The 22,896-nt window shown below is 39.4% G+C and overlaps 1 protein-coding gene and 1 long non-coding RNA gene across 2 annotated transcripts in view; both read right to left on the bottom strand.

Annotated features, from left to right (window-relative positions):
- LOC309652666 overlaps positions 1-22,896 on the bottom strand; it is an 857,026-nt gene that overhangs the window by 79,658 nt on the left and 754,472 nt on the right. The gene's annotated exons all lie outside the window — the stretch shown is intronic.
- The window catches only part of LOC309652562 (melanoma-associated antigen B16-like), a 44,684-nt gene continuing 26,798 nt past the window's right edge, over positions 5,011-22,896 (bottom strand). The window contains 2 exon segments of the mRNA XM_082446629.1: positions 5,011-6,450; positions 6,453-7,482. Coding sequence (XP_082302755.1) covers positions 6,389-6,450; positions 6,453-7,425 — 1,035 coding nt within the window. The 5' untranslated portion in view covers positions 7,426-7,482 and the 3' untranslated portion in view covers positions 5,011-6,388.

Here is a 22,896-nt window from a genome sequence, read left to right as displayed (position 1 = left end):
ACACTACCAAATATAAAACAGATAGCTAGTGGGAAGCAGTCGCATAGCACAGGGAGATCAGCTCTGTGCTCTGTGACCACCTAGAGGGGTGGGATAGGGAGGGTGGGAGGGAGGGAGACGCAAGAGGGAAGAGATATGGGGATATATGTATATGTATAGCTGATTCACTTTGTTGTAAAGCAGAAGCTAACACACCATTGTAAAGCAATTATACTCCAATAAAGATGTTAAAAGAAAAAAATAAGTAAGGACACGATAAAGGTTAACATAAAGCATAGTTAATTATTCTGATAAGACACAGTATCTTTGATTCTTATGGGGATTACTTAAAAGGTAAAGAAAAACCTTTTACAATCTATTATTAAGAGCAGACCAAAAATTAAAAAAAAAAGACTTTGTTATTTCAACAGAGAGAAAACCAAATTCTAGTTATGCATCAGTGTACTTTTGATATTAAAGTTCATTTTGTTTTTTTTTTAAGAAAACCCTATAAATAAATCTACCCAGTCTTAACCCAAAACAACAACAACAACAAAAAAAAACAGATACAAAATAAGTAAGCCTCAGAGATGTAATCTATAGCATAAGGGATATGGTCAACAATATTGTAATAATTTTCTATCGGGACATAAGGTTACTAGACTTTTCACGTTGATCATCTCCTAACATGTAAATGTCAACTCACTATGTAGTTCACCTGAAACTAACATAATATTGTATGTAAACTATATTGCAGATTAAAAAAAAAATGTTTAATGTGTATTAGTTCTCAACAAATGTGAACAGGGTGAATCACAATTTCACAATCTCTGGCATCCAATCAAATATTACCAGGCATGGGGCTTCCTTGGTGGCGCAGTGGTTAATAATCTGCCTGCCAATGCAGGGGACACGGGTTCGAGCCCTGGTCTGGGAAGATCCCACATGCCGCGGAGCAACTAAGCCCGTGAGCCACAATTACTGAGCCTGCGCGTCTGGAACCTGTGCTCTGCAACGGGAGAGGGCGCGACAGTGAGAGGCCCACGCACCGCGATGAAGAGTGGCCCCCGCTCGCCGCAACTGGAGAAAGCCCTCGCACAGAAATGAAGACCCAACACAGCCAAAAATAAATAAATAAATTAATTAATTAATTAAAAAAAAAATTACCAGGCATGCAAAGAAGCAGCAGTATGTAACCAAAAATTAGGAGAAAATTAATCTCTCATAATTGACCTGGAAATAACACAGTTGACAGAACGAGTAAATAAGGACATCAAAACAGTTATTATAACTGTACTTCATATGTTCAAAAAACAAGAAGACGTCAACTGGTTAGAGACATAGAAGATATAAAAAGACTCAAAGTGAACCCAAAGAGGTGAAAACAACGTCTCAGATGTGTTTTTATGTCGGATATTGAAACAATAAAAAAGATTAGTGAAGACATGTATGTGAAAATACTCAACATATTTTTATAGTAAACATATGTACAGAATAAAAACTAGGATCAGCTTTAAAATAATATATACCAGATGTTAGTTGTATTTACCTTTGAGGAAGGGGCAGAATTTCTGAGTTATAAAGAGGGACAACTGTGATTTCTCAGTATTGTTAGAATTTCTTGCAATAACAACATATGCAGTTATTGTAGTAATTAAAATATTTGAATAAGCCCAACGCCAGAAAGAGTAGCTGTGTCTTAGCCAGGAAAAGTGACTGATAAATAACAGAGCCTGAAATATGAACTTAATACAATAAACATTTCTCTCTCCATGCAGACTAGCAGACGTTCTGTACTAACAGGTGATGCAGGGGTCCAGGCTATGTCCTTCTTGTAGGTTCACCCCATAAACCCATGACTTCCATGTTTACTGATGAATGCAAGTAAAAACATGGAAAGCGGTAAAGTGGATAACAAATGTTTGGCATGAAAATGACAAATACTGCTTCTGCTCACAGATCAATGGCAAGAGCTAGGGCACATGATCCTTTGTAACTACAAGTGCACTTGGTAATATAATCTCTGGATGAGCCCAGGAAGGAGAGGAAGGCAAGATATGGATAAGCACTTGTAGTCTCCCTCATTAACTGTTACAAAGTTAAGTGCTCAATAGAAGAAATGCAACTAGTAAAATTTACGCAACAGCCCTCTTAATTTCCTGTTAGAGTTTCTGAGGAGGCTCAATTTCCTTGAAATTCTTCAACATTTTTGAGGTCCTACTATGTGACAGTTGCTTCCAGACACAGACTCACATCAAATTTTCAAAAAGGATCCTGTAAAATACCAGAAGAAAGATTTTGCCTTCTTCACTCAGTAGTACCTTCCTGCACTGACCTAAACCTTAACTTTTAAAATCTTAATGGGATGAAAGTTTTCTTCCCGTTGGTGCCTGGTCAAAATCTATGAATTTCTGCCACCTTCAAGATGACTGAATATAGCTCAACACTGTACAGGTGTCATTAGGCGCAAGGAAAATCCATAATTTTCTCGCGGATCATGCAGTTAGACAAGAGGCAGTAGAAGGTTGTTGAATTATTTTTATCTCTGCCACCCAAGGTTAGCATGTCTGTCAGTAAACAATTTTTCACCTCCTGGAAGGACTGCAGGGCTTTAAGGATGTTAATCCTCTGTAGATGCTTGCTTTGCGGTGATTTCCATGGTCTTTAATTCTCTTGCACTTCTCACTTATGAAGAGAACTTTTTTTTTTTTTTGACATGGACCACTTTTAAAGTCTTTATTGAATTTGTTACAATATTGCTTCTGTTTTATGTTTTGGTTTTTTGGCCGCGAGGCATGTGGGTTCTTAGCTCCCTGACCAGGGATTGAATACGCACCCCCTGCATTGGAATGCAAAGTCTTAACCGCTGGACCACCAAGGAAGTCCCAAGAAAGCTTTGATTATTAACCACATAGGTAATTACATATGTGTATATGTTCAATGGCCAGTCTCAAAAAAATATATACTCATCAAAATTCTTTTGCAATATCAAGGTAGTTTCAAAATCCCTTCTCCAACTTCAGGGTTCTATCCCCCAAATTAGTAGATTGTATGACAAATTGGACTAAATTCACCAGCACTTTGGAAAACGCTTTGAGACTGAGGCAGAGATGCTCAAAACTGGTGGCCAGGTCTAACTTTCAACATCAGGTTACCTTTTATGTGGAACAGGATGTTGCTATCACAGGGGTACAGGTGAGGGAGGGGACCACCAGGGAAGTGGAATGCTCCTAGTCAGGGGGAGGCAGGTGAATTTTGCCCTAATTGTTCCAGTGGGAGCAGCTACAGCTTTCAGAGGAGGACTGCAGAGCTAGCCAGCAGGTCAGGTTCCAGTGTTAACAAGAAGGCTCACTGGAGAAGACCCAGGGGAAAGGCACTATGTTGCAGAGAGAGCAGAAGTTGATAGAAATGCCAGTCCCTAGGCAGAATCAGCTCTCAAGACATTGGTAAATGAAGCTCAGAGACAATCCCCAAATTGTGTTTCTTATTTCAAACTTCCTTCTTTATACCTGCTTTAAGTTCCTGGCTACTACATTCTTCTTTCTGTATCCTGAGAGGTATTAAGGAGTAGTGAGAATACAGATAAAGGGTCAGAAGGTCTGACTCAGGCTGGGAAGAGTGGAACCTAGTGAGTTCCAGATGAATTCAGAGAAGAGGTCTAGTGGCAGCTCTGTCACAGTCTAGTCATGTGAAATCAGGTACAATCACAAGGTCTTTGAGCCTGAGGATCTTCTTTTACGTGAATTTGGTTTGGTAAGTCCTGTCTTCTGGGACTATTGCAATGTGTATTAAGTATACAAAACACATGGCACAGTGTCTGGCATATCACAGGGCTTTAATGAATGAGAGTTATTGCTGTGACTGTTGATTCCAAATCCTACCCCCTCACCTGTGTATGTGTGTGTATGAGTATTCCTCTAAATCTAGATTTTCTCAGAAAACATAAAGTGCTATGGTATATGAAATCAGACAAAAATGTTCCTCAGCAAAAAAAAAAAATTTGTAAAAATTTACCCTCAGAGTTTATGTTCTTGAATTTGGGTGTTGGAATGTCTTCCTCATCTCGATGTAATTCAAATGTCCTAGATACCGCGTCAAGGACAAACTCCTTGCCTCCCTCCCAGCTGCTGTTTGTAGGGGTTCATAATACAGCAGTCCCCCCTTCTCAGTGTGGGATATATTCCAAGACCTCAGCGGATGACTGAAACTGTGGCTAGAACTGAACCCTATGTATACTATGTTTCTTCCTATACATTCATACCTATGATCAAGTTTAATTTATAAATTAGGCACAGTAAGAGACTATCCAAATTGCCAGCATCACTTCTCTTGTACTTTGGGGCTGTTATTAAATAAAATAAGGGTTACTTGAACACAAGTGCTGAAAAACCTTGATAGTCAATCTGATAAAAGAGAAAGCAACTAAGTGACTAACAGATGGGATACACTGGACAAAGGGATGATTCACATCTCAGGCTGGATGGAGCAGGACCACATGAGACCTAATCGCAGCACTTAGAACAGCATAAAATTTAAAATGTGTTAATTGTTATTTCTGGAATTTTCCATTTAATATTTTCAAACCATGGTGGACTGCAGTGAGTAAAACTTTGGACAGCAAAACTGGGGTAAGGACGGGCTACTGTATGTCACCCTCAAATATGCCACTTTGGCATACAGGTTGTTTTGAATTAAAGGTACTTGAGAAACAGTTAGTGAAAGAAGGACACTCTGACCCTCCTTTGTTCCCCTGAAAGCAGGAGATAAACCTCCCATGTGAAAGGTACCCTCCCTGCACCAGGAGGGTAGAAGGCATTACCACCAGAAACAGAGAATTTAGGGCCAACAGAGCTATATAAACAAACCCTCTTACTGTTTCACTACTGACTTGCCTTAGTTTAAACCCCTTTTGTCAGTCCTTTTCAATTCATTGTTTCTTTGTCTAAAAGGTATAAAAGCTTCCTGCTTTGGTACTTCTTTGAGTCTCATATATTTGTGGGGCTCCCATACAGACATAGAAAATTAAGTTTGTTTTTCCCGTTACTCTTTTTATTACAAGAGGGTCTCAGCCAAGAACAAGAAGGATAGAGGGAAAATTACTTTTCCTCCCTTATGCAACGCTGCCCCACTTTTTCATTCATTTCATCCCCACCAAAAATTAAGCTTTAGCTTATTTTTTTCCAAATTAGACTGAAGACAGCTTAATTAAATTTTCTTTTGAATGAAGTAAGCGCTGGCTCTCCTAGGCGATGGCCAACTGTCAGCCCAGTAGCTTCTGGGTGTCTGATCTCAAAGAAGTATTTATATTTCTCAGAAACTCCTTAGAGGTGACATATACAAAAAACTTTGTGCATGCGTTCAGCTGCACAGGAATAAGATTCAGGTAACCTTCCATTCCTGTTCCAGGTGAGAATTTCTCTCTGGTTTACTTGTGATCCAAAAGTAACAGCTAACAGCAGTTTACCACTCCAGACATTTGGGTTTCAACTCAGACAGACCATTAGAGGGTCTGGTCCCTCTCATAATGCCCTCAGCCTCATGTTGCTCACCACCCAGTTTCATGTAAAATTAACTCCCACTGAAAGACCTGAAGTTTCCCAAAGCCCCAAATGGCCACGCCTAACTGCATTACCACGCTGACAGTCTCATAGGACTGTCCACCTCTACCTACTCACTTCTTCATTTTACTTGTCCCTTAAGAATTAGAAGATCTCATTATTGTCCATGAAGGATTCTTTCTCCTATATGTTAAAACGCTATGAGCAGGCCGAGTCATTAATCCTAGCATTCCCAATACTATCTACAGTTCTTTTCAAAGAGCAGCTGTTCGATAAAGGTTTGTCGAATAAATGATCCAGTGAACATGAGGTCTAATTTATTAACATTTATTATACATTCTTTAAAGAGCTTAAGCAAATCCACGCATGTATCATTTAACTTTACAGAACAAGAACTAAAAGGAATACGAAAAGCAAATTCTGAATATCTTTTAGAGATTCTTCTCTATTTTTTCTATTGATCCCAGCTATCTTAAAGCTGACCTTTCACATGTGCAAGGAAATAAATGCCTATAGCAATGCCATCTTCTTATTCCAGATGATAAAATAAGATGGACAGTGTCACAATCTGTTTCACAAAACAACAAAGTTCTTGCTTTAAACATCATGATAGTAGTAAATGTATGACCAGTATCATTCATAAGCCTTGATATTTTGAAACCAGTTACATTCATATTAAAAAATATGAGTAATACACACATCAAAAAAGAGAATAAACTTTCAAGTTATACATACAAAACAGGAACACATAGGCAAATATAGTCTTCCTTTCTGCCCCCGCCTCAGAACTAAATTCTACAAACACTAACTGCCTCTTCCAACAATGCATGAAGAAAGTATCCCTGACTCCCCTAGGTGTGGGAGAAGCTGCTAGCCTTGGCACTAGAACTTGCAGTGGCTACAGAAGGAGAGGAGCCCTGCCTGAAATTCTGGCTCGGGCTCTCTCTCTTTCATCTTGCAAAGCCTCCTCATACTGAGATGGGAAAGAACTTGGGTCAGTCCCATGAACCTTGGCCAGAAACTCCAGGACCTTCATCTTGGTGGTTTCAGCGTGGGCTCTGGGGCCCCACAGGAACTCAAATTGCGCAGGATCAGTGTTGGCCACCTGCCGGTACTCCAGGTATTTTTCCTTCACGAATTCTTTGGTGATGAGCTCCCTGGGCTCCCTGAAGATGAAGTGCTTCCTCCCAGAATATAACCCGGTCACATTCAGAACTTCCCAGACTTCGTCTTCGGTAGCACGGTTGCCCTTCATGAAGATCACACTCAGGATAAGGATCAGGAGGCCGGTCTTGGGCACGCCTCTTTCAACATGCAGCATCCCATCATAGGTGAGGCCCAATTTGATGAAGAGGCCATAGTGGTGATTGGTGTGATCCACTTCCATCAGATCAAGGCCAAAGATCATCTCCATGCGCTCAGAGGCTCTCAGGAGGATCTCAGGAAAGTGGACTTCACACTCCTTGATGACAACCTTCAACATATCTGCCTTTGTTATTGGCTCTTTCATTTGATACTTGAACAGCAAGAAATCTACCAACATAGCTACTTGCTTATCTAGAGCATCTATGGGCACATTCTTGGGGTCTAGCACAGCCTGTGAGGTGCTCAGAGTATCCTCTCTTTCTTGGCTATTGGATCCCTCATCCGATTTGGTGGGTGAGGTGGCTTTGATAGCAATGGAAGAGGAGCAGAAATTCTGAGGACCCTGAGGAGTGCTGGGTATACAAGCACCAGAAGCCTCCTTCAAATCGCCAGGCATTACAGGATGGGAGGAGAGTTGGGTCTCCTCCAGAGCCTTGGAGATCTGTGTAATCTCCAGACCCTGGGACTCACTGAAGGTCTGCTGGCATTGATCATATGAGTATTGAGGACGCAGCTGAGACATGATGACTCTTGTGGGTAGCAGTACGCGGACAGGACGGTGGGCAATGAGATTCACCACCTAAGATAAACAGGGCATATGTGAGCGGCTTCAGCTGGTAAACTTAACTGTGGCGGCTCTTCCTGAGACCCAGAGGAGGAAGGGAGGGGTGGCCTCTGCCAGCTTCACTCCCTGGACCTCTCAGGGCTGTGGAGCCCCCTCTGCCATGGGTTGGTTAGCCCCACAATCCTCACATACGCTTCTCAAATTAGATCCTCGTTGGTAAGGTGCCCGCCGCCATCTATTGCCTGAGGCCCCCCTCCAATCAAGGCCGCATCTCCGTGAGACCCCCAAAATGGAAGTGAGGAGAACCTCATGACAGGACATCCACAGCTGACAACAGGGATGAACGCTGTGCACACCCGCCGTCTTGGGGTCTGAGGCTCCCTAAGGCTTCACTCGGGGTCCTCACCAGGACTCCTGCAGGGCCTGAGATGCCTTCCTTTGGTGACAGGACACCGCCTGTCCCAGACTAAGGCCTCCCCTCCCTCAGACTCCAATGGCCGAGGTCATTAGCACCACTTCCGGCCGCTCCTGCCCGGGGCCTCCCAAGGCCGACCTCCCGGCCGAGGCTCAGTCAGTCGCTACTATTGTGGGGGAGGGTCCCCTCAGGTCTCACTCAGGGGCCTTTGCTTGAAGACTCATAGGTCGGGGACCCTGAGCCCCACGCACAAAGGCCACCACCTCAATTAGATGGCCGAACAGGACGTGTGTGGTAGGTCAGCCTGAACCTGCCCGCGCCTCCCGGGGTTGGGGTGGGGCTCTGATCAGGTGGGCGTCCTCCTTTCTGGGGCCGGCGGTCCCCTCAGTCCTCATTTAGAGTCTCACCTGACACCGAGCGGCACCTGGGGCTCCTCGAGCTGCTGACTGGAGTCTGCGCCTCAGATTAAAACCCCCGCAGCCCTGCGCTCTGGAGGCGGAAGTCAGGGGGCGTGACATCCGGTAAGGCCTGCCAGGGACCTCCCGGGGTCACCAATAGGGGCGGCGCACTGCGCACGCAGCGCTCAGTTTCAGAAGGGAGGTGCTTGCTGGTCCGGCTCCCAGCCCTCACTTTGGCTGCCGCGCTCTAGCTGCCTCCCTCTGTTGAGCTGAGGTCTTGACCCTCATGCCAAGGTCCTCTTGCCACTGAGAACCCTGAAGAGTAACTGAGGGCGTGTCTCAGCCAGACAGCCTTGCCCGACCTTTAGGGTGAAAAGCAGCCGCTAGCCCGTCTTCGTGTGACCCCCCCCCCTTTATTCTTTGGTGTTGCCCTTCCTCTGTTTTCATTACAAAGGGTTCTCTTTTTTGGCTCCTTTTTCACGACTTAAGGCTTCCTAGGAAATGCCAGATCCCAGCAAAGCCTTGATGAGTTCACTTACTACAATCCTTGCAGTGCTTGGAATGGGTCATGTTCCAGCCTCAATGGAAAATGGGGAAGTTGGAGCACAAGACAGGCAGGGGCTAGGACAGGGGGGTGGGCTGTCAGAGAAAAGTCATAGCCATCTATTCCTGCTTTCACCAGGCAGACTTGGCCACTTTCATAGGTTATCCACTACAAAGTTTATTTTGTACATGGAGCAACTGAGACGAATGATTTTGAAAGCCCCTGTTTTATGAGGTTGTTCCACACCTGTAATATGCAGTAATCATATGCAGATGATGAATGTTATCTATTTGCATTTTTATACTTCTGGTTTATTTTTCTATTCTTATCTCTGTGGCTTTGTTTTCTAGTCCAGTTTAAAACAGTGGCTTAAATATTCTTTTCTTGAGTCTCCTCATCTATTTGGTTTTTGTATCAAGGGGAGCCTGCTTGTTAAAATGTGTGGAGTAATTTCAAGTATTTTTGTGTGGTTTGGAAAAGTTTACAGAACATGCTGATTAGTTTTCCCTGATTATATGGTGCAAGTAGCCTCTAAGCCTGATGTGATCTGTGTGGCTTTGGCCTAGTGTTTCAGTTTGTGATTGCTGATTTCAATTTTCTATTATTAATGGGCCTCCTTTGCAGTATATGTTTTGCTGAAAAACAGCATTTCTCTTCATTTCTCTTGGGTATTCAAAGTTAAAGGCATGATATTTATAATAAATAATTTTACATAGAAATTCTCTGACATTTAGTGTAGTACACAAAACAGTACTATGAACCCTGTTTCCCTGACACTCATCATAACCATCATCAATAGTTATAAGTAGAAGTCTGAACATATCAGTATTTTTTTGGTCAATGTGTTTGTTTTTTTGGCAAGAGCACTCCACAGGTGATACTTTATACTTCCATTAGGAGATATATAATGTCTATGTGTCTTCCTTTTTTGTGATCTTCACATTCTGATAATTATGACCATTCTCCATTCTCCATTATGGGCTAGCATGGTAATTTTCTCATTCTACCATATCTTTAAATTATTAACAGAAATTTTCTATAGGCAGAAACCTTTCCTTGTTGCCACATTTTGCTGAGGTATTGTTTTAAAATACTGTTAGTGTTCTCTTAAAATACTTAACTCTCTGCACCTATATTTCATACACTATTTTTAACTATTATTACTTATTTCTGTTTCTTTTGTAATTGGTAATACTTATAAATTATTGGTCATATAGATCTTACATAACAGAAGAAACAACATACAAAATCTTCACATGTTCTATCAAGTAAAGAGCCGGCAACATTGATCATCGAGCACATCAATAAATCTGGAGGAGAAAGAATGAAAAGTCTGGGGACATCTATCAGGTCAGTAACATAAGCATGTGAGATGACATGAGTTGGACAGAAGAAGAAATGCCAGCTCTTTCTCCCCATGTTCCACAGGTAGTTTTTCTTCTTGGGCCTTTACTTTCAAAATGTGACAACTGGGACTTGGGAGAATGCCGCATTGGGAGAATGCTATCTGAGCCAATGATATGTTCATTTCACCTCCCACTACATCATCCCCCATGCTGACTTGTGTTGCTCTGCACCTCCAATAATTATATGCTCTGTACTGTACTGTTCCAGAGAAGAGACACCAGGGAATAGCCTGTTGATTACAGACACACTGAGAACCAAGAGGTCATTATTGACCTAGATGCAGTGCCACGCCAGGGTGTCCAGATATGATGGGAATAGAATCCCACCTGTTGTTCCACCAGGATGAGTGTTCCTTCTGGAAGTTAGGAATTTGGGGGACTGGGCCTCTCTCCTTTATTTTCCAAGTGAAAGTGTCCTGCAGATTCTGCTGTTTAGCACAGAGACCCCCTTATAGAGGCCCCTGACTGGGCTTTGGAGTATTTTAATGTGAAAGGCACAGGTCTCTCCACTTGCTGATGTTAAGGAGAGTCTGATTTAAGAGAGGGCAGGACTCAGGAACCCTGAGCTAATTCCAAAATGGGCAGGCAGCTCTTAGTGAACCCAGAGGGAGGGACTCTTCATCCATAAAGTAAATTATCACCACTCCTGACAGGCCAGGTCCTGAAAGTGCCTAAATGAGAAACTTCCACCATCTAAATGGTATTCTGGGTTCCTGGTTTGAGAGTTTAGTCTGACAGTCAATGCTGAAATGTCAAAGGGGACTCCAAGAAATAATTCCACAGAGTCTTAAGCTGAGGGGAACTTGAAGAGAAGGGACACCATCTAGATCATCGTCAATCATGATAATTACTAGCCCAGAGCAAGGCACACACCCATCTCTACTCCACACACTTCATTCCAGCTCCCTTCACCCTTGAGATCAAGGAACAATCCTACTTACTCAAACATTATATGAATCTATTTCTGCTCGTCATGAGATAACCACTTTAGGTTTGAAACATGAAATATAAGAATGAAGAAAGAGAAAAAAGAAGAGTTTATATCCAGAAGAATAGCATACACTATTCTTCATGCATTGGTTCTGTTTTGCTGCGTAACAAATTACCACAAACATACCAGTTAAAAAAACACACACACAAGAAAGAAAAAAAAAAAAAAAAAACCACACACAATTTAATTCTCTCATGGTTTTTGTGTATCAGGAGTCCAAGCATAGCTCAACTGCCTTCTCTGATTCAGGGTTTCTCCTAGTTGACATTAAGGTATTTACTGAGCTCTGCTCTAATCTGAAGGCTTGACTAGAGAAAAATCCAGTATCAAGCTCACTCAGTTTGTTGGCAGAATTCATTTCGTCTTGTCTGAAGAACTAAGAGCTTAATTTAAAAAAAAAAAAAAAAAACTCTTGTAAAATCAGTTTAAATGGTTAAAAGTAGCCTGTAGTTCCAGGCCGTTGACCCTCTCCATAGGAAGTTCTCAACATAGCAGATTTCTTCTTCAGTGCCAGCAGGAAAGTGAGAGCAAGTCTTTAGCAAAACAGAGTCATATATGGTGTCTGTAATCAAATGAATGATGTCCCATCTTTTTTGGCATCAAATGTAATGTAATCATGGGTGTGACATATCAGTTTTCCATATTCTGTTGGTTACAATCAAGTCCCAGGCCTTGCCCATACTCAAGAGGAGTAGTATACAGAAGCATGAATACCAAATGGTCAAGATCATGGTAACTACTTTAGACTCTGTCTACCACAATTTATCTCTGAACTCTATGAACCAAGTCTCTTCCTCATCCAAAATACATTAATATTCTCCCAAGATCCCCCCAAATCTGAATCTACTACAACAGCAATTTAAAATCCAAATCTCATCACCTAAAATAGGCTCCTGTGCAGATGAGGCTCTTAGGGAACATACAGTTAAGTATACCAACTGGGGCACAATACTTCTCTCTCTGTGGACCTGTGAAATAAAAGAAACAAATTATCAGGCCCCAACACACCCTATATATAATAGTGGGACAGGGAAAGGACAGCAACTATAGATATTCTTATTCAAAACAGGAAAAGTGGAAGGTATAAACATTCCCTGGCCCATAGCATTGTGAAAGCCTGTTGGGCATATACTGTGAATTCCTTGATTAGATTTTAAGGCCTTCAGATAAATTTCCAAATGCCACTCTCTGGGTTCTAGGTTTCTCCTTGAAGTCATCCTTCATTTGTTATGGAAGGGAATATGTGTTTATAACTGATTATGCAATGCAATTACTTTGCAAACTGTCCTCAAATGTATTGAGACAGGGGCCAAACTCCTACCTCTCTAGTGTATCCAGGATTCAAGACTAATTGCTGAGACCCATTTTGCATTCCAGGCTTTAGTCTCTCAACTGTGAGATACCATCTGAGGGACCTGTTATCTGTTGAACAATCCAACACCTTTGATTTGCCCACTCCAAAGCTAAATTTAAACTTCACTCTCACGAAGGACATGCAGCTTACTGAATGTGCAAAAGGCCATGCAATGGGACATTTATAGATGACTATTCTAACTTGAACTCATGCCTCCTAACTCCTTTTTAAAAATTGTCCCTCTGGTTTACCATGCTACCTCACTTCTTCCAACTTCTACACACAAAAATCTGAGCAGCTCAAGCAATGGTACAGTGTCTCCCAAAGAGCAGATGCTCAATGTTTTAGAGATAAATGAACGAATGAGCTTGGTATCTAATTATTAAGATTTAATTTCTCCAATATTCTTTATAACTAAATATAAATAGATACCTTTGGTTTTACAAAATGACAGTAAAAAGCATTAGGAAAGACAAGAATTGACGAACATTTAATTTATTTGCATCAATTTCTTGGGGTAAATGATTTTACTACTGAGTTCTTTCAGATTTCCTAAGAAACATGGACTGCAATACCAGGTTACCCTGTTCTGGATTGCAAACATTGTTTTACAGTCACGAAACTCCTACTCAATCTTGATACAAAGCAGTAAATATTCAACCAAAATTATACATAAACATAGGTTCTAAAGCTATTTAAACATGTATAAAAAGAACAGCACTTGAAAAATAAATGAAAGAAGAAAGCAAGGCTATATGGGAAGTAGGGATGGAGAGAGAGAGGAGAAAAGGAAGAAAGGGAGGAAGTGTGAAAAGAAAGGAAGGAAGGAAGGAAAAACTCCCAAGTTACCACATAAATCAGGAATACAAAAATGATATAAACTTTCCCCTCCAGCCCTATACTGGACCTCAGCTACTTAGAATATTGACCTTAGTATTTAAACACTAAGTGAAAAGTCTGCCTCAGGAGAAGCTGTTGAACTTGGCCCTGTAATGTACACTGACCGTGGCAGTAGAGCCAACCCTGGCTGCAATTTTGCCTTGGGATTTCCCCTCCTCATCTCTTAGAGCCTCTTCATATCAGGAAGGGAGTGCAGTGGGGACTATAACATGGGCTCTGGTGGAAAATACCAAGACTTTCATTGTGCTGGTTTCGGCATGGACTGTTGGAATCCACACGTATTCATAGCATGCAGATCACTGTTGAGAATCTTCCAGCGCATCAGGTATTTTCTTCCATCCATGAATCAGATGAGATTCATGGGCTCTTAGTAGAGAAGTGATTCCTCTCAACATATACCTTCATTACATTAATCTCTTCCCAGATTTCCTCCTCAGTGGCTAAGTTGTCCTTAGTAATCTAGTGGCCGGCCTTGGGCACGTCCTTGTCATTACTCAGTTTCCTATCAAAGGTGAGGTCCATTTTGCTAATAAGGGCATGGAAGCGCTCCACGGAGACAACTTTCTTCAAATCAGTGATAAAACCCACTTACATCTACTCAGAAGCTATCCTGATTTCAGGGAAGTGGTCCTGTTGTTGACATTCATTAGCATATGTGTCTTTGTGATGGGCGCTTTCATTTTATTAATGAGCAACAGAAACGACACTAAAAAAGTCACCTTGTTCGATACAGGGTCTTGCACACAAGCACTTATTGTCAGGCAGGGCCCATGAGGTGCTTGAATTTTCCTTTTCTTGACTCTGTTAGCTCCTTTATTGCTTCTTGTGCATGATACAGCTACAGCAGTAGTGATGGTGGATGGGGGCTCTCGGAGGGCCCTGTAGAATCACAGGTGTCCCCAAAACAGGTAAGTCTGGGCAATACCCTTGAAAAGATAAGAGCCAGAAGAGTGGGACTCTTCTTCAGCTACAGTGGTAGTCTGAAACCCGCCCCCCCCCCCCCAAACTCTACATCTCACCTCAGCTATAGCAGCCTACAGCCTCTCCAGACTGAAAGCAGGAACAGATCTCTGCTCCTTGCTACCCAAGTTCTGGAGCACGTGGTCCTTTCAGATCTTTCTCATGGTGGTCTATATCTGTATTTGGAATTCCAGCTCCTTAATTAGTTTATCCTATTGATAATATTACCTTCCTGCCTGCTCTGAGACTTTTGCCCAACTCTTACACAAAATGGATCAGGATCTAAGCACAATGGAGGAGCTGCAGCACAAGGTAGGAGCCTTAGAATGGAGGATGGGCTGTTAGAGAAAAAACAGGCTGATCTATTCCTTCCATTTACCCTGTAGAATTAGCCTCTTGAGGACCTTCAGTTCTTAAAGATGTACTTACTATACGGAAGAATCTGATAGTTCAGGATTTTGTGAGCCCCTAAATTTTGGGCATTATCTTACATTGCATTGTCTAGTGTAGTGACTCTTTTTTTTTTTTTTTTTTTTTAACCATCCTTCATAATGAGAATATATATAAACTATTAAGAATGTCTGGGACCTCCCTGGTGGTCCAGTGGTTAAGACTCTGTGCTCCCAAAGCAGGGGCCCGGGTTCAATCCCTGGTCAGGGAACTAGATCCCACATGCTGCAACTAAGACCTGGTGCGGCCAAATAAATAAAAAAAAAAAAAAAAAAAAAAAGAATGTCTAACAAGAGTTTGTGTGTGTGTGTATGTATACATATGTTATCTGAGTTTCATAAAAAAAACACCCCAGTCTTATTGTGTGCGATTTACTCTGATATCCTCAATTCTATTCCTAGTCTATTCTTTACATTTTATTAAAATAAAAATAATAATAGGCCAGTTCTCACCCATTAAAGAGGCTTTAGGTGGTTATTGTACACTCCGGAGTCATACCGCCTCAAGCAACTCAAACTTTTATGCTTTACTGAAATGACCTTACTGATGGTTGATGGCAGCTGTGGTTTCAGGTGCCACCTCAGATTCCTGCAGTGAAGCAATAGAAATCCATTGAACCAAGTCACACTTGGAATAACTAAGGGGGAACTTTAAAATGTTCCCTCTAATTTATCTTGTCTTCTCTCTTCTATTGTAGATTACAGACTCACCACAATTGCATAGCATGCCCAGTCCGTCCATTGTGAAAAGTTCTCACACCTGACTTTAATCCATAAAATCAAACCTATCTATATTAGACTTATTTTTTTTGAACTTTTGAATTTTATTTTATTTATTTTTTTATACAGCAGGCTCTTATCAGTTATCTATTTTATATATATTCGTGTATATATGTCAATCCCAATCTCCCAATTCATCCCACTATATTAGACTTAATCAAATTTAAAACATTTTTGCTCTGTGAACGGCAATGATAAGAAAAAGAAATTACCATACAAAGACTGCGAGAAATATTTGCAAATCACATATCTGAAAAAGGACTTGTTCCCTAAATAAAAAGAACTCTCTAAAGTCAACAGTAATAGACAGAGTTCGGTTAGAAAATTGGCATAAAACTTGAATACATGCTTACCAAAGAGGATTTATGGCTGCCAAATAAGGAGATGAGAATACATTAAACATCATTACACTCAAAGAAAATATAAATTTAAACTGTTATGAGATGCCACTATGTATCTATTAGAATGGCTAAAAAAGACAATACTAAAAATACCAAGTCCTGGTGAGGTTGTGGAGCTATCAGATCTCTCATACACTGATTTGGGAATGCAAAATGAGCTAGGCTCTTTGGAAAACCATTTGGATGTTTCTGATAAAACTAACTTATTACTTAAGTTTGAAAAGGCCCCTTCTGGATATTTTCATGGAGAAATGAAAACTTACACTCACACAAAAAAAACAGCATCTGAATTTTTATAGAAGCTTTGTTTGTAATAGCCAAAAAGCGGAAGCAAGCCAAACAACCTACGATGAGGAATTGATAAAAGACTGTGATTCATATTACACCGCAATTAAAAAGAAGGGAACAAGCATACATATTACAATGGGAATCAATCTTCAGAAATAATGCTGAATGAAAAAAGCCAATCTTAAAGGTCAACCTTATCTACTCTATAATTTCATTTACATAAAATTCCCAAAAGGCTAAAATTATATAGGTATATGTGTTTGTGTGTTTGCCACAGTCTTTCATATTCCAATTTTAATTTTAATGTGTTTGGAATGCTGGTTTACTCTTTCATGACATTTGTGTGCTGCAATAATTTAGATCTTACTTATGACTTCTACAACTTCTAGTATGCTGAAGATGGAGTAACTGGGACTGGATTTTCCCACTTGTCTGAAACAATTTTAAAAAATAGATAAAATACACGACAACATTATTCAATATACTGGACATCAGACCATGAAAACAGCAATCCCTGAGACATGGGAAAGAATGGATCTGAGCCTATAATTACCCCAGCTTGCTGCCTGGAGCTCAAGTGGAGCCTGTGGTATCTCTGAGTTGATAAGATGAAGCTGAGAGTGGTGAGAGGACGATGCAGCTAGAGCTCCTAAGAAAGAGTACCAGAGAGGAGACAGCTGCACAGAGAAAGAAATGTGGAGCCCACAGAGGGCAGGGAGTACTTCCTGTCAAAGTGATAAACCCTTATCATTCATGGGGCATCAGGGAGAGTACTCAGAAGTGAGGTGAGGTAAGCCATGGTTCATGCTGTTCTAGTCCCAACTAACAAAGCTGGAAAGCAAGAACTGACAAAATTATTTTGTTTCTAAGTAACTTAATATTCATTACAAAACAGAGCTTAAGAATATTGATATATTGAAATAAAAAAAAACAAAACTGTGCATTTGTTCTGGACAAGTGTAAACAAGGCAAAATCACAATTTCACAAGGTCTGGCATCCAACCACATATCACCAGGCATGCAAAGAAGCAGGAATATATAACCAATAATTAGGAAAAAATTAAGCAATCAAAACTGACCCGGAAATGATACACGTGATAAAATGCATAGACAAGGACATTGAAAGTTATCGTAAGTATATTTCATATGCCCAATAAACAACATAAAAATTAAGTGGGTTGGAGACACAGAAGATACGAGAAGATTCAGAATGAATGTGAAGAGGTAAAGCTACTGTGTCTGAGATAAAAGTATACAGTGGTTTGGATACTGAAACAATAAAAAGGATCAGTGAACCCACGTATGTGAAAAACAGCACAACATATTTTTATGGTATATCTATGTATGAAAAAACAAATAACTAGAATGAGCTTTAAATTAATATATTTCAGATGTTAAATGTGTTTACCTTTGAGGCAGGAACAGAATTTTTGAGTTGTAAAGGGAGAAAATTGTTAGACTTTCTTGCAACAAGAATGTATTTACAGTTACATTAGTAATTAAAATATTAAATAAGCCTAACACCAGAAAGAGTAGCTGTGTTTTAGCCAGAAAAAGTGTCTGCTAAATGATATAACAGACAAAATTTGAAATATAAAGCGCTTAATACAATAAAAGTTTATTCTGCCATGTGAATTGGTAGACATTCTGTACTAAGAGTGAAGAGAAGAGACTAATTCAATGGGTGTTAATGAGCGGGTTACCACTGTGGGCAGTTGGGGCTTATTCCCATTGTGGACCTCTGGAATAATTCACCTCCGAGTTATTCCAACCAAAGGGCAAGGAAGATGGGTTATTTTTCCAGCAATTTCCATCCATCATTGGTTGAGGACTGCTCCTACAGGCTTTAACTGCAACTTCTGGCCTGAGGCCTGTGAGGACCGAGCACCCTCCTGAGAACAGAGGAAGCCCTCAAGGAGAAAGGAGCAGTTTTTCATGAAGCCACTGACCTACAGGGAAGATTTAAATGTGAAGGGACATGGCAGGGCATGGAGGACATCTGCTACAGATCAGAATTGGAAAGAACTTTGGGAAAACATGTCCCTAAAAGAGAACGATGGTATGGTGGCACAATGTGGCCAGGAAAAATTTCCAAGCTTCTAAGGATCAAAATCGTTTCTACCTTTGCTATTTTACATCTGAGGGGATGTGGATACTGGCTGATGAATCTCTTAACCCAGAAGTGGCTTCTGATTTATAACATACGAAAATCTTCCTATTTATGTTTTTTATATGAATCAAATTATTTTGGATTTTAAGAAAAGAAATATTATTTTATCAATACATCTTCAAAAATAGAACCATCTTTTCCATGAATTCCACTATTATGATGGATTTCTTTATGGACTTGTAAGGGAGGGGGCTGGCATTGTGCATTCCTTTGGGTTTTTGCTCACGAACATTTCATGAGTTGGAAAATGTACACTTAAGAAGGTCGTTGGCGTTCACTTTCAGATTCCATATCATTAGGAAATGAATATTTTCAGGGAAAAGGAAATAGTGTATAACATAAAGCTTTTGACAGAAACTTTATACTTGAACTTGTACATTTCTATTTTTGTATACTATGAAAAAGCTAGTGATTCTTTGTCTTTGATAACACTAATAATTACTGTTGAGTTGTTTAAATTTCCTATTCTAAACATTTCATTTTATTTGAATTTCCTATTCTAAAGGTTTTTATTTCAATCTGTTCATGCACGAGAAGAATCAGGCATTTTTTCCCTAGATTTCTACTAATAAAACAACACATTTTGATCAAACAATTCTTTCTCCTGATTTGCTCTAATGAGATTGCCACAACCCAAATACTTCTCTGAGAATGAAAGTAATCAGTGAACAAAGATGATAAAATGTACCTGGAGTCCTTTTTTGCCAAGAGAAAATTATATTCTAAAATTATATTTATACTTGAGTAGGATGGAATAAAAATAGCAATATTCTGACAGTCTTTGAGAGTAACTCTTTGTTTGCCCCATAGCCAGCTGAGAGTCTTGGGGTTTTGATTAGACACAGTATGAATTTCAACTATGATCCACTGCCAATGTGTTTTAGTATATAATATAAAATTATAATATGGAATATGTATATAGCAGCACATCATATATAATATGTGCTATATAATGTATAATTAATGTGTAAAATGTAATTAATTTGTGATAAAATATAGTACATATATAAAACATAAACACACACAAACCCTCAGTTTGTCTTACAAAGGATTTAACATACTTAATATTCTTGCAGGAGTGACTGATTTTCTTGACACATAAACTTCAGTGCATTTGAAAACAAAGTTGCCATCTTTAAAATTTGATTTGTTTAATGCTTCTCACAGTAGTGAATTAAAATCATATCCATTTAGTTTCATTGTCATGATACTTGTCTGGTTGATATGCTTGACTTTTTTTTCTAGTTTTCTGGAGAATTTCCTTACATGGAATTAAGCCTTAGGACGCTTTTTTCTCATTTGTTGTTATATATTGATTACTTACGTATATTGGCAATAAATGGAAAGATAAGTGCAATAGTGAAATTTGTATTATGCTTTTATACTGTATCCTACCTTAGGGTTGAGAAGGTTTTTATAACTATGCTCTGATTTCATTAAGATTAGAAAAATGGAAACCTTCAGAGAAAAGTGACATTGCTTGAAAGGAAAAGACCAGCAAAGATAAGTGAAACAAAGGATAGCCTGCCTAACCAGCTCCAGGGCCTTAAAGAAACAGGAAAGCTCTCCATGGATAAACAGCAGGGTAACAAAAAAGTCTTCAGTAGAGCAAGATAATTTTTTATAGTTATGTTGTCCAGCTGTTACACCTTCTACCCTTTTTAGCAACATGCTCCGCTCCCTCTGGCAAATTCCATGTTCGTTAAAGGAAAGGGATCATTATTCAGTAATCTGAGACATTCAGATAGTCCGTTGTAGACTTAGACTTGAAGAAAACTGGAAAGTGAACAAAGCACTTTTTATGACCAAATTTATATGCTTCATTCTCTATTATCCAAGATTTAACATATTTCAGCTCAGCAGCTTAGCTGGGCTTAACAAATATGCATGTTTCTGAGTGCTTCAGTATGTTGAATAACAATTACTTAAATGGAGGAGGCTTACTGGCTTCTTGCCATAAATTCTTTGACAGTTTCTTTGCTTAGTATGGAATTAGATAACACAAAATATAAAAAAATATCAAGGAGGAAGAACTTCATTTGAGTACCTCTGGATACATACTGGATATAAATTATGTATCAGTTAAGATATATTTGCAGGAAAGAATACATACACTCATGTCTGCAGAGACTGGACATCCTGTGAGTGGTCTAGAAGTGAGACTTGAAGACAGAGTTTCTCCTTAAAAAAAATAATAGCACACTTTAATAAAAATAGATTAAATTGTTCTTGTCTCCTGCTCTCAGTTGGATTAAACCAGCGTTTTAAATGATTTATGTGCTATCCTCAAAAATATAGTTTGCATAGATATAAGAGGGAAAACAAGAATCTGGAGTGGAGGAAAAGTAAAATCTCCTAAGATATTATGGTGAAGATAAAATAGGACAGTGGCGGGGTGGGGGAGATCAATGCCAAAGTCACTGGGAAATTGTAGAAAGGGTTTATCTTATAGGTGTTGGAGGATCCTTTGGGGCCACAGTCCAATTAGAAAACTGTATAACAAAGATCAGTCCAGGGGGCAGAAATTTCTGAATGCAGTGCTAAAATGCTGAAAATCAACTATTCATTCATTCATTTATTATTTATTCTTTTATTCAATTAATGTTGGTGAGTCCTTCTATGTGCCGGAGTCTGTGTTTGGCACTAGACATGCCAAAATGTATAATGAGGACAAATGTTGGGAGTCAGAAATTGTGTCTGAGAAAACAGCAATTGCCAAGATTTTGCTGCACAGATGGGAGATTAAAAAAAAAGTCAGACATATTGAACTTTAAGCACTTTCAAGAAACTAAACTATATAATTATGATAGGTTAATCCAGGGGCAATAAAGGTAGGCAATGATTCTCCATATTCTCTCTAGGGAAAGAAGGAACTAAGAACTGAAGATGGCAAACTGAGTGATGTGCATCCTGCAATTAGGAAGAAGAATACGAAGAAACTCAAGAGTGTGACTATGAAAAAAGATATTTGGTGAGGAAGGAAATGTTGTTTGGAGTTTTCAAAAACCCCTTTTAGTGTACCTATTTAATAACATTTTCTGTTTTTCCTCTTCGAGAGAAACATGTTTTCTTTATGTTATCTGACTACATTTAACTATATGCTTAATTTTAAACACAGGGCAATATCATCGCATGGTGAATTTCATGACACCGTAAATTTTTTCTTTAAAATGAAACGCACACACTGAAGCAAAATTTGAGTATGGCGCTCATGTTCAGTGTTTCCTGTACTACTCTAGTTGGATGAAACTGCATACAGGCAAATATACTCATGAATTTTGGTTAAAGGTAAATTGTTTAATTAACAGTAATTATGTGCAAAAAAACAACATACTTAAAATAACATTCCACAGTACGTATAACATTTTGCTCAACAAAAGCAGATAAAATAATAATTTTCAAATTAACAGATCATTAATCTTGACCTTATGAGAGAACAAAGCAATTTATTTTGAAGATAGTTAAACCTAATATGTGAAACCTAATAAAGTTGAAATATTAGTAATGTAACTGTTCTCCTTTTAAATTTGGGTCAAGTTTATAATGTAATGAGAGAGCAAACAAGGAGAATATTAACTTCATAAAAGCTAACAGCAGGATGTTTCCTTTTGCTTGGCAGACAGTAAAGCAGAACAGAAGCAGGAAAAGGTTCATACCCGAGCACCATCACTTACTATCCCTGGGACAAGTCAGTTTTCTCATATGGGGACAGGGATTGTTCAATGAAGAACATGTGATGATATACTTAATGCACTTAAGCCAGTGTCTGGACCATGATAAATGCTAATTCAATGTTATTATTGCTGTTGCTGCTGTTATTATTACTAATTCATCAGAGTAAAAAGAAAACACCATATAAAAAAGGATACTATGCTGTATTTGATTTATCACAAAGATTTCAAAGCACTGACCTTGGAGTCAAATACTAGTTATATAATTTGAAACAATTTACTTGCCCTCTCTCAGCCTCAGTTTCACAGGTTACTTTTCCCCCAGGCATCAATGGTTGAGCTGACTTAGAATATTCCAATAGTAATGCAATTTTTTTATCTTATGTTAACTAAAGAAATATAACAAATGCTTCTCAGGGATGCTCATGCTCCAGTAAACTATATTACTATATTTCTAAATAGAGAGTTCAAGTGCCAAACTCTACCGAGTTTCTTCCGGCCAGGCAATATTACAGCTGGTCTTAAGTAGGTATATCAGTGTTACCAAAACGTCTTTGTATAAATCTACTTCTCCAACAAGCTTCAAGAGATCTTAAAATGTCCATGTTTCCTTTGGATTAAAGCAGTGATGGCTTCAGAGGAAAGCAAGTTGGTTAGGTGAGTAATGCAATAAACAAACATATAATCTTGAAAGAGCCTTAG

The sequence above is a fragment of the Balaenoptera physalus genome (genome assembly GCF_965194825.1).
Source record: "Balaenoptera physalus genome assembly, chromosome: X".
Taxonomy (NCBI): domain Eukaryota; kingdom Metazoa; phylum Chordata; class Mammalia; order Artiodactyla; family Balaenopteridae; genus Balaenoptera; species Balaenoptera physalus.
Note: the sequence above shows the minus strand (reverse complement) of the source record. Positions and strands in the feature narration are given on the sequence as shown.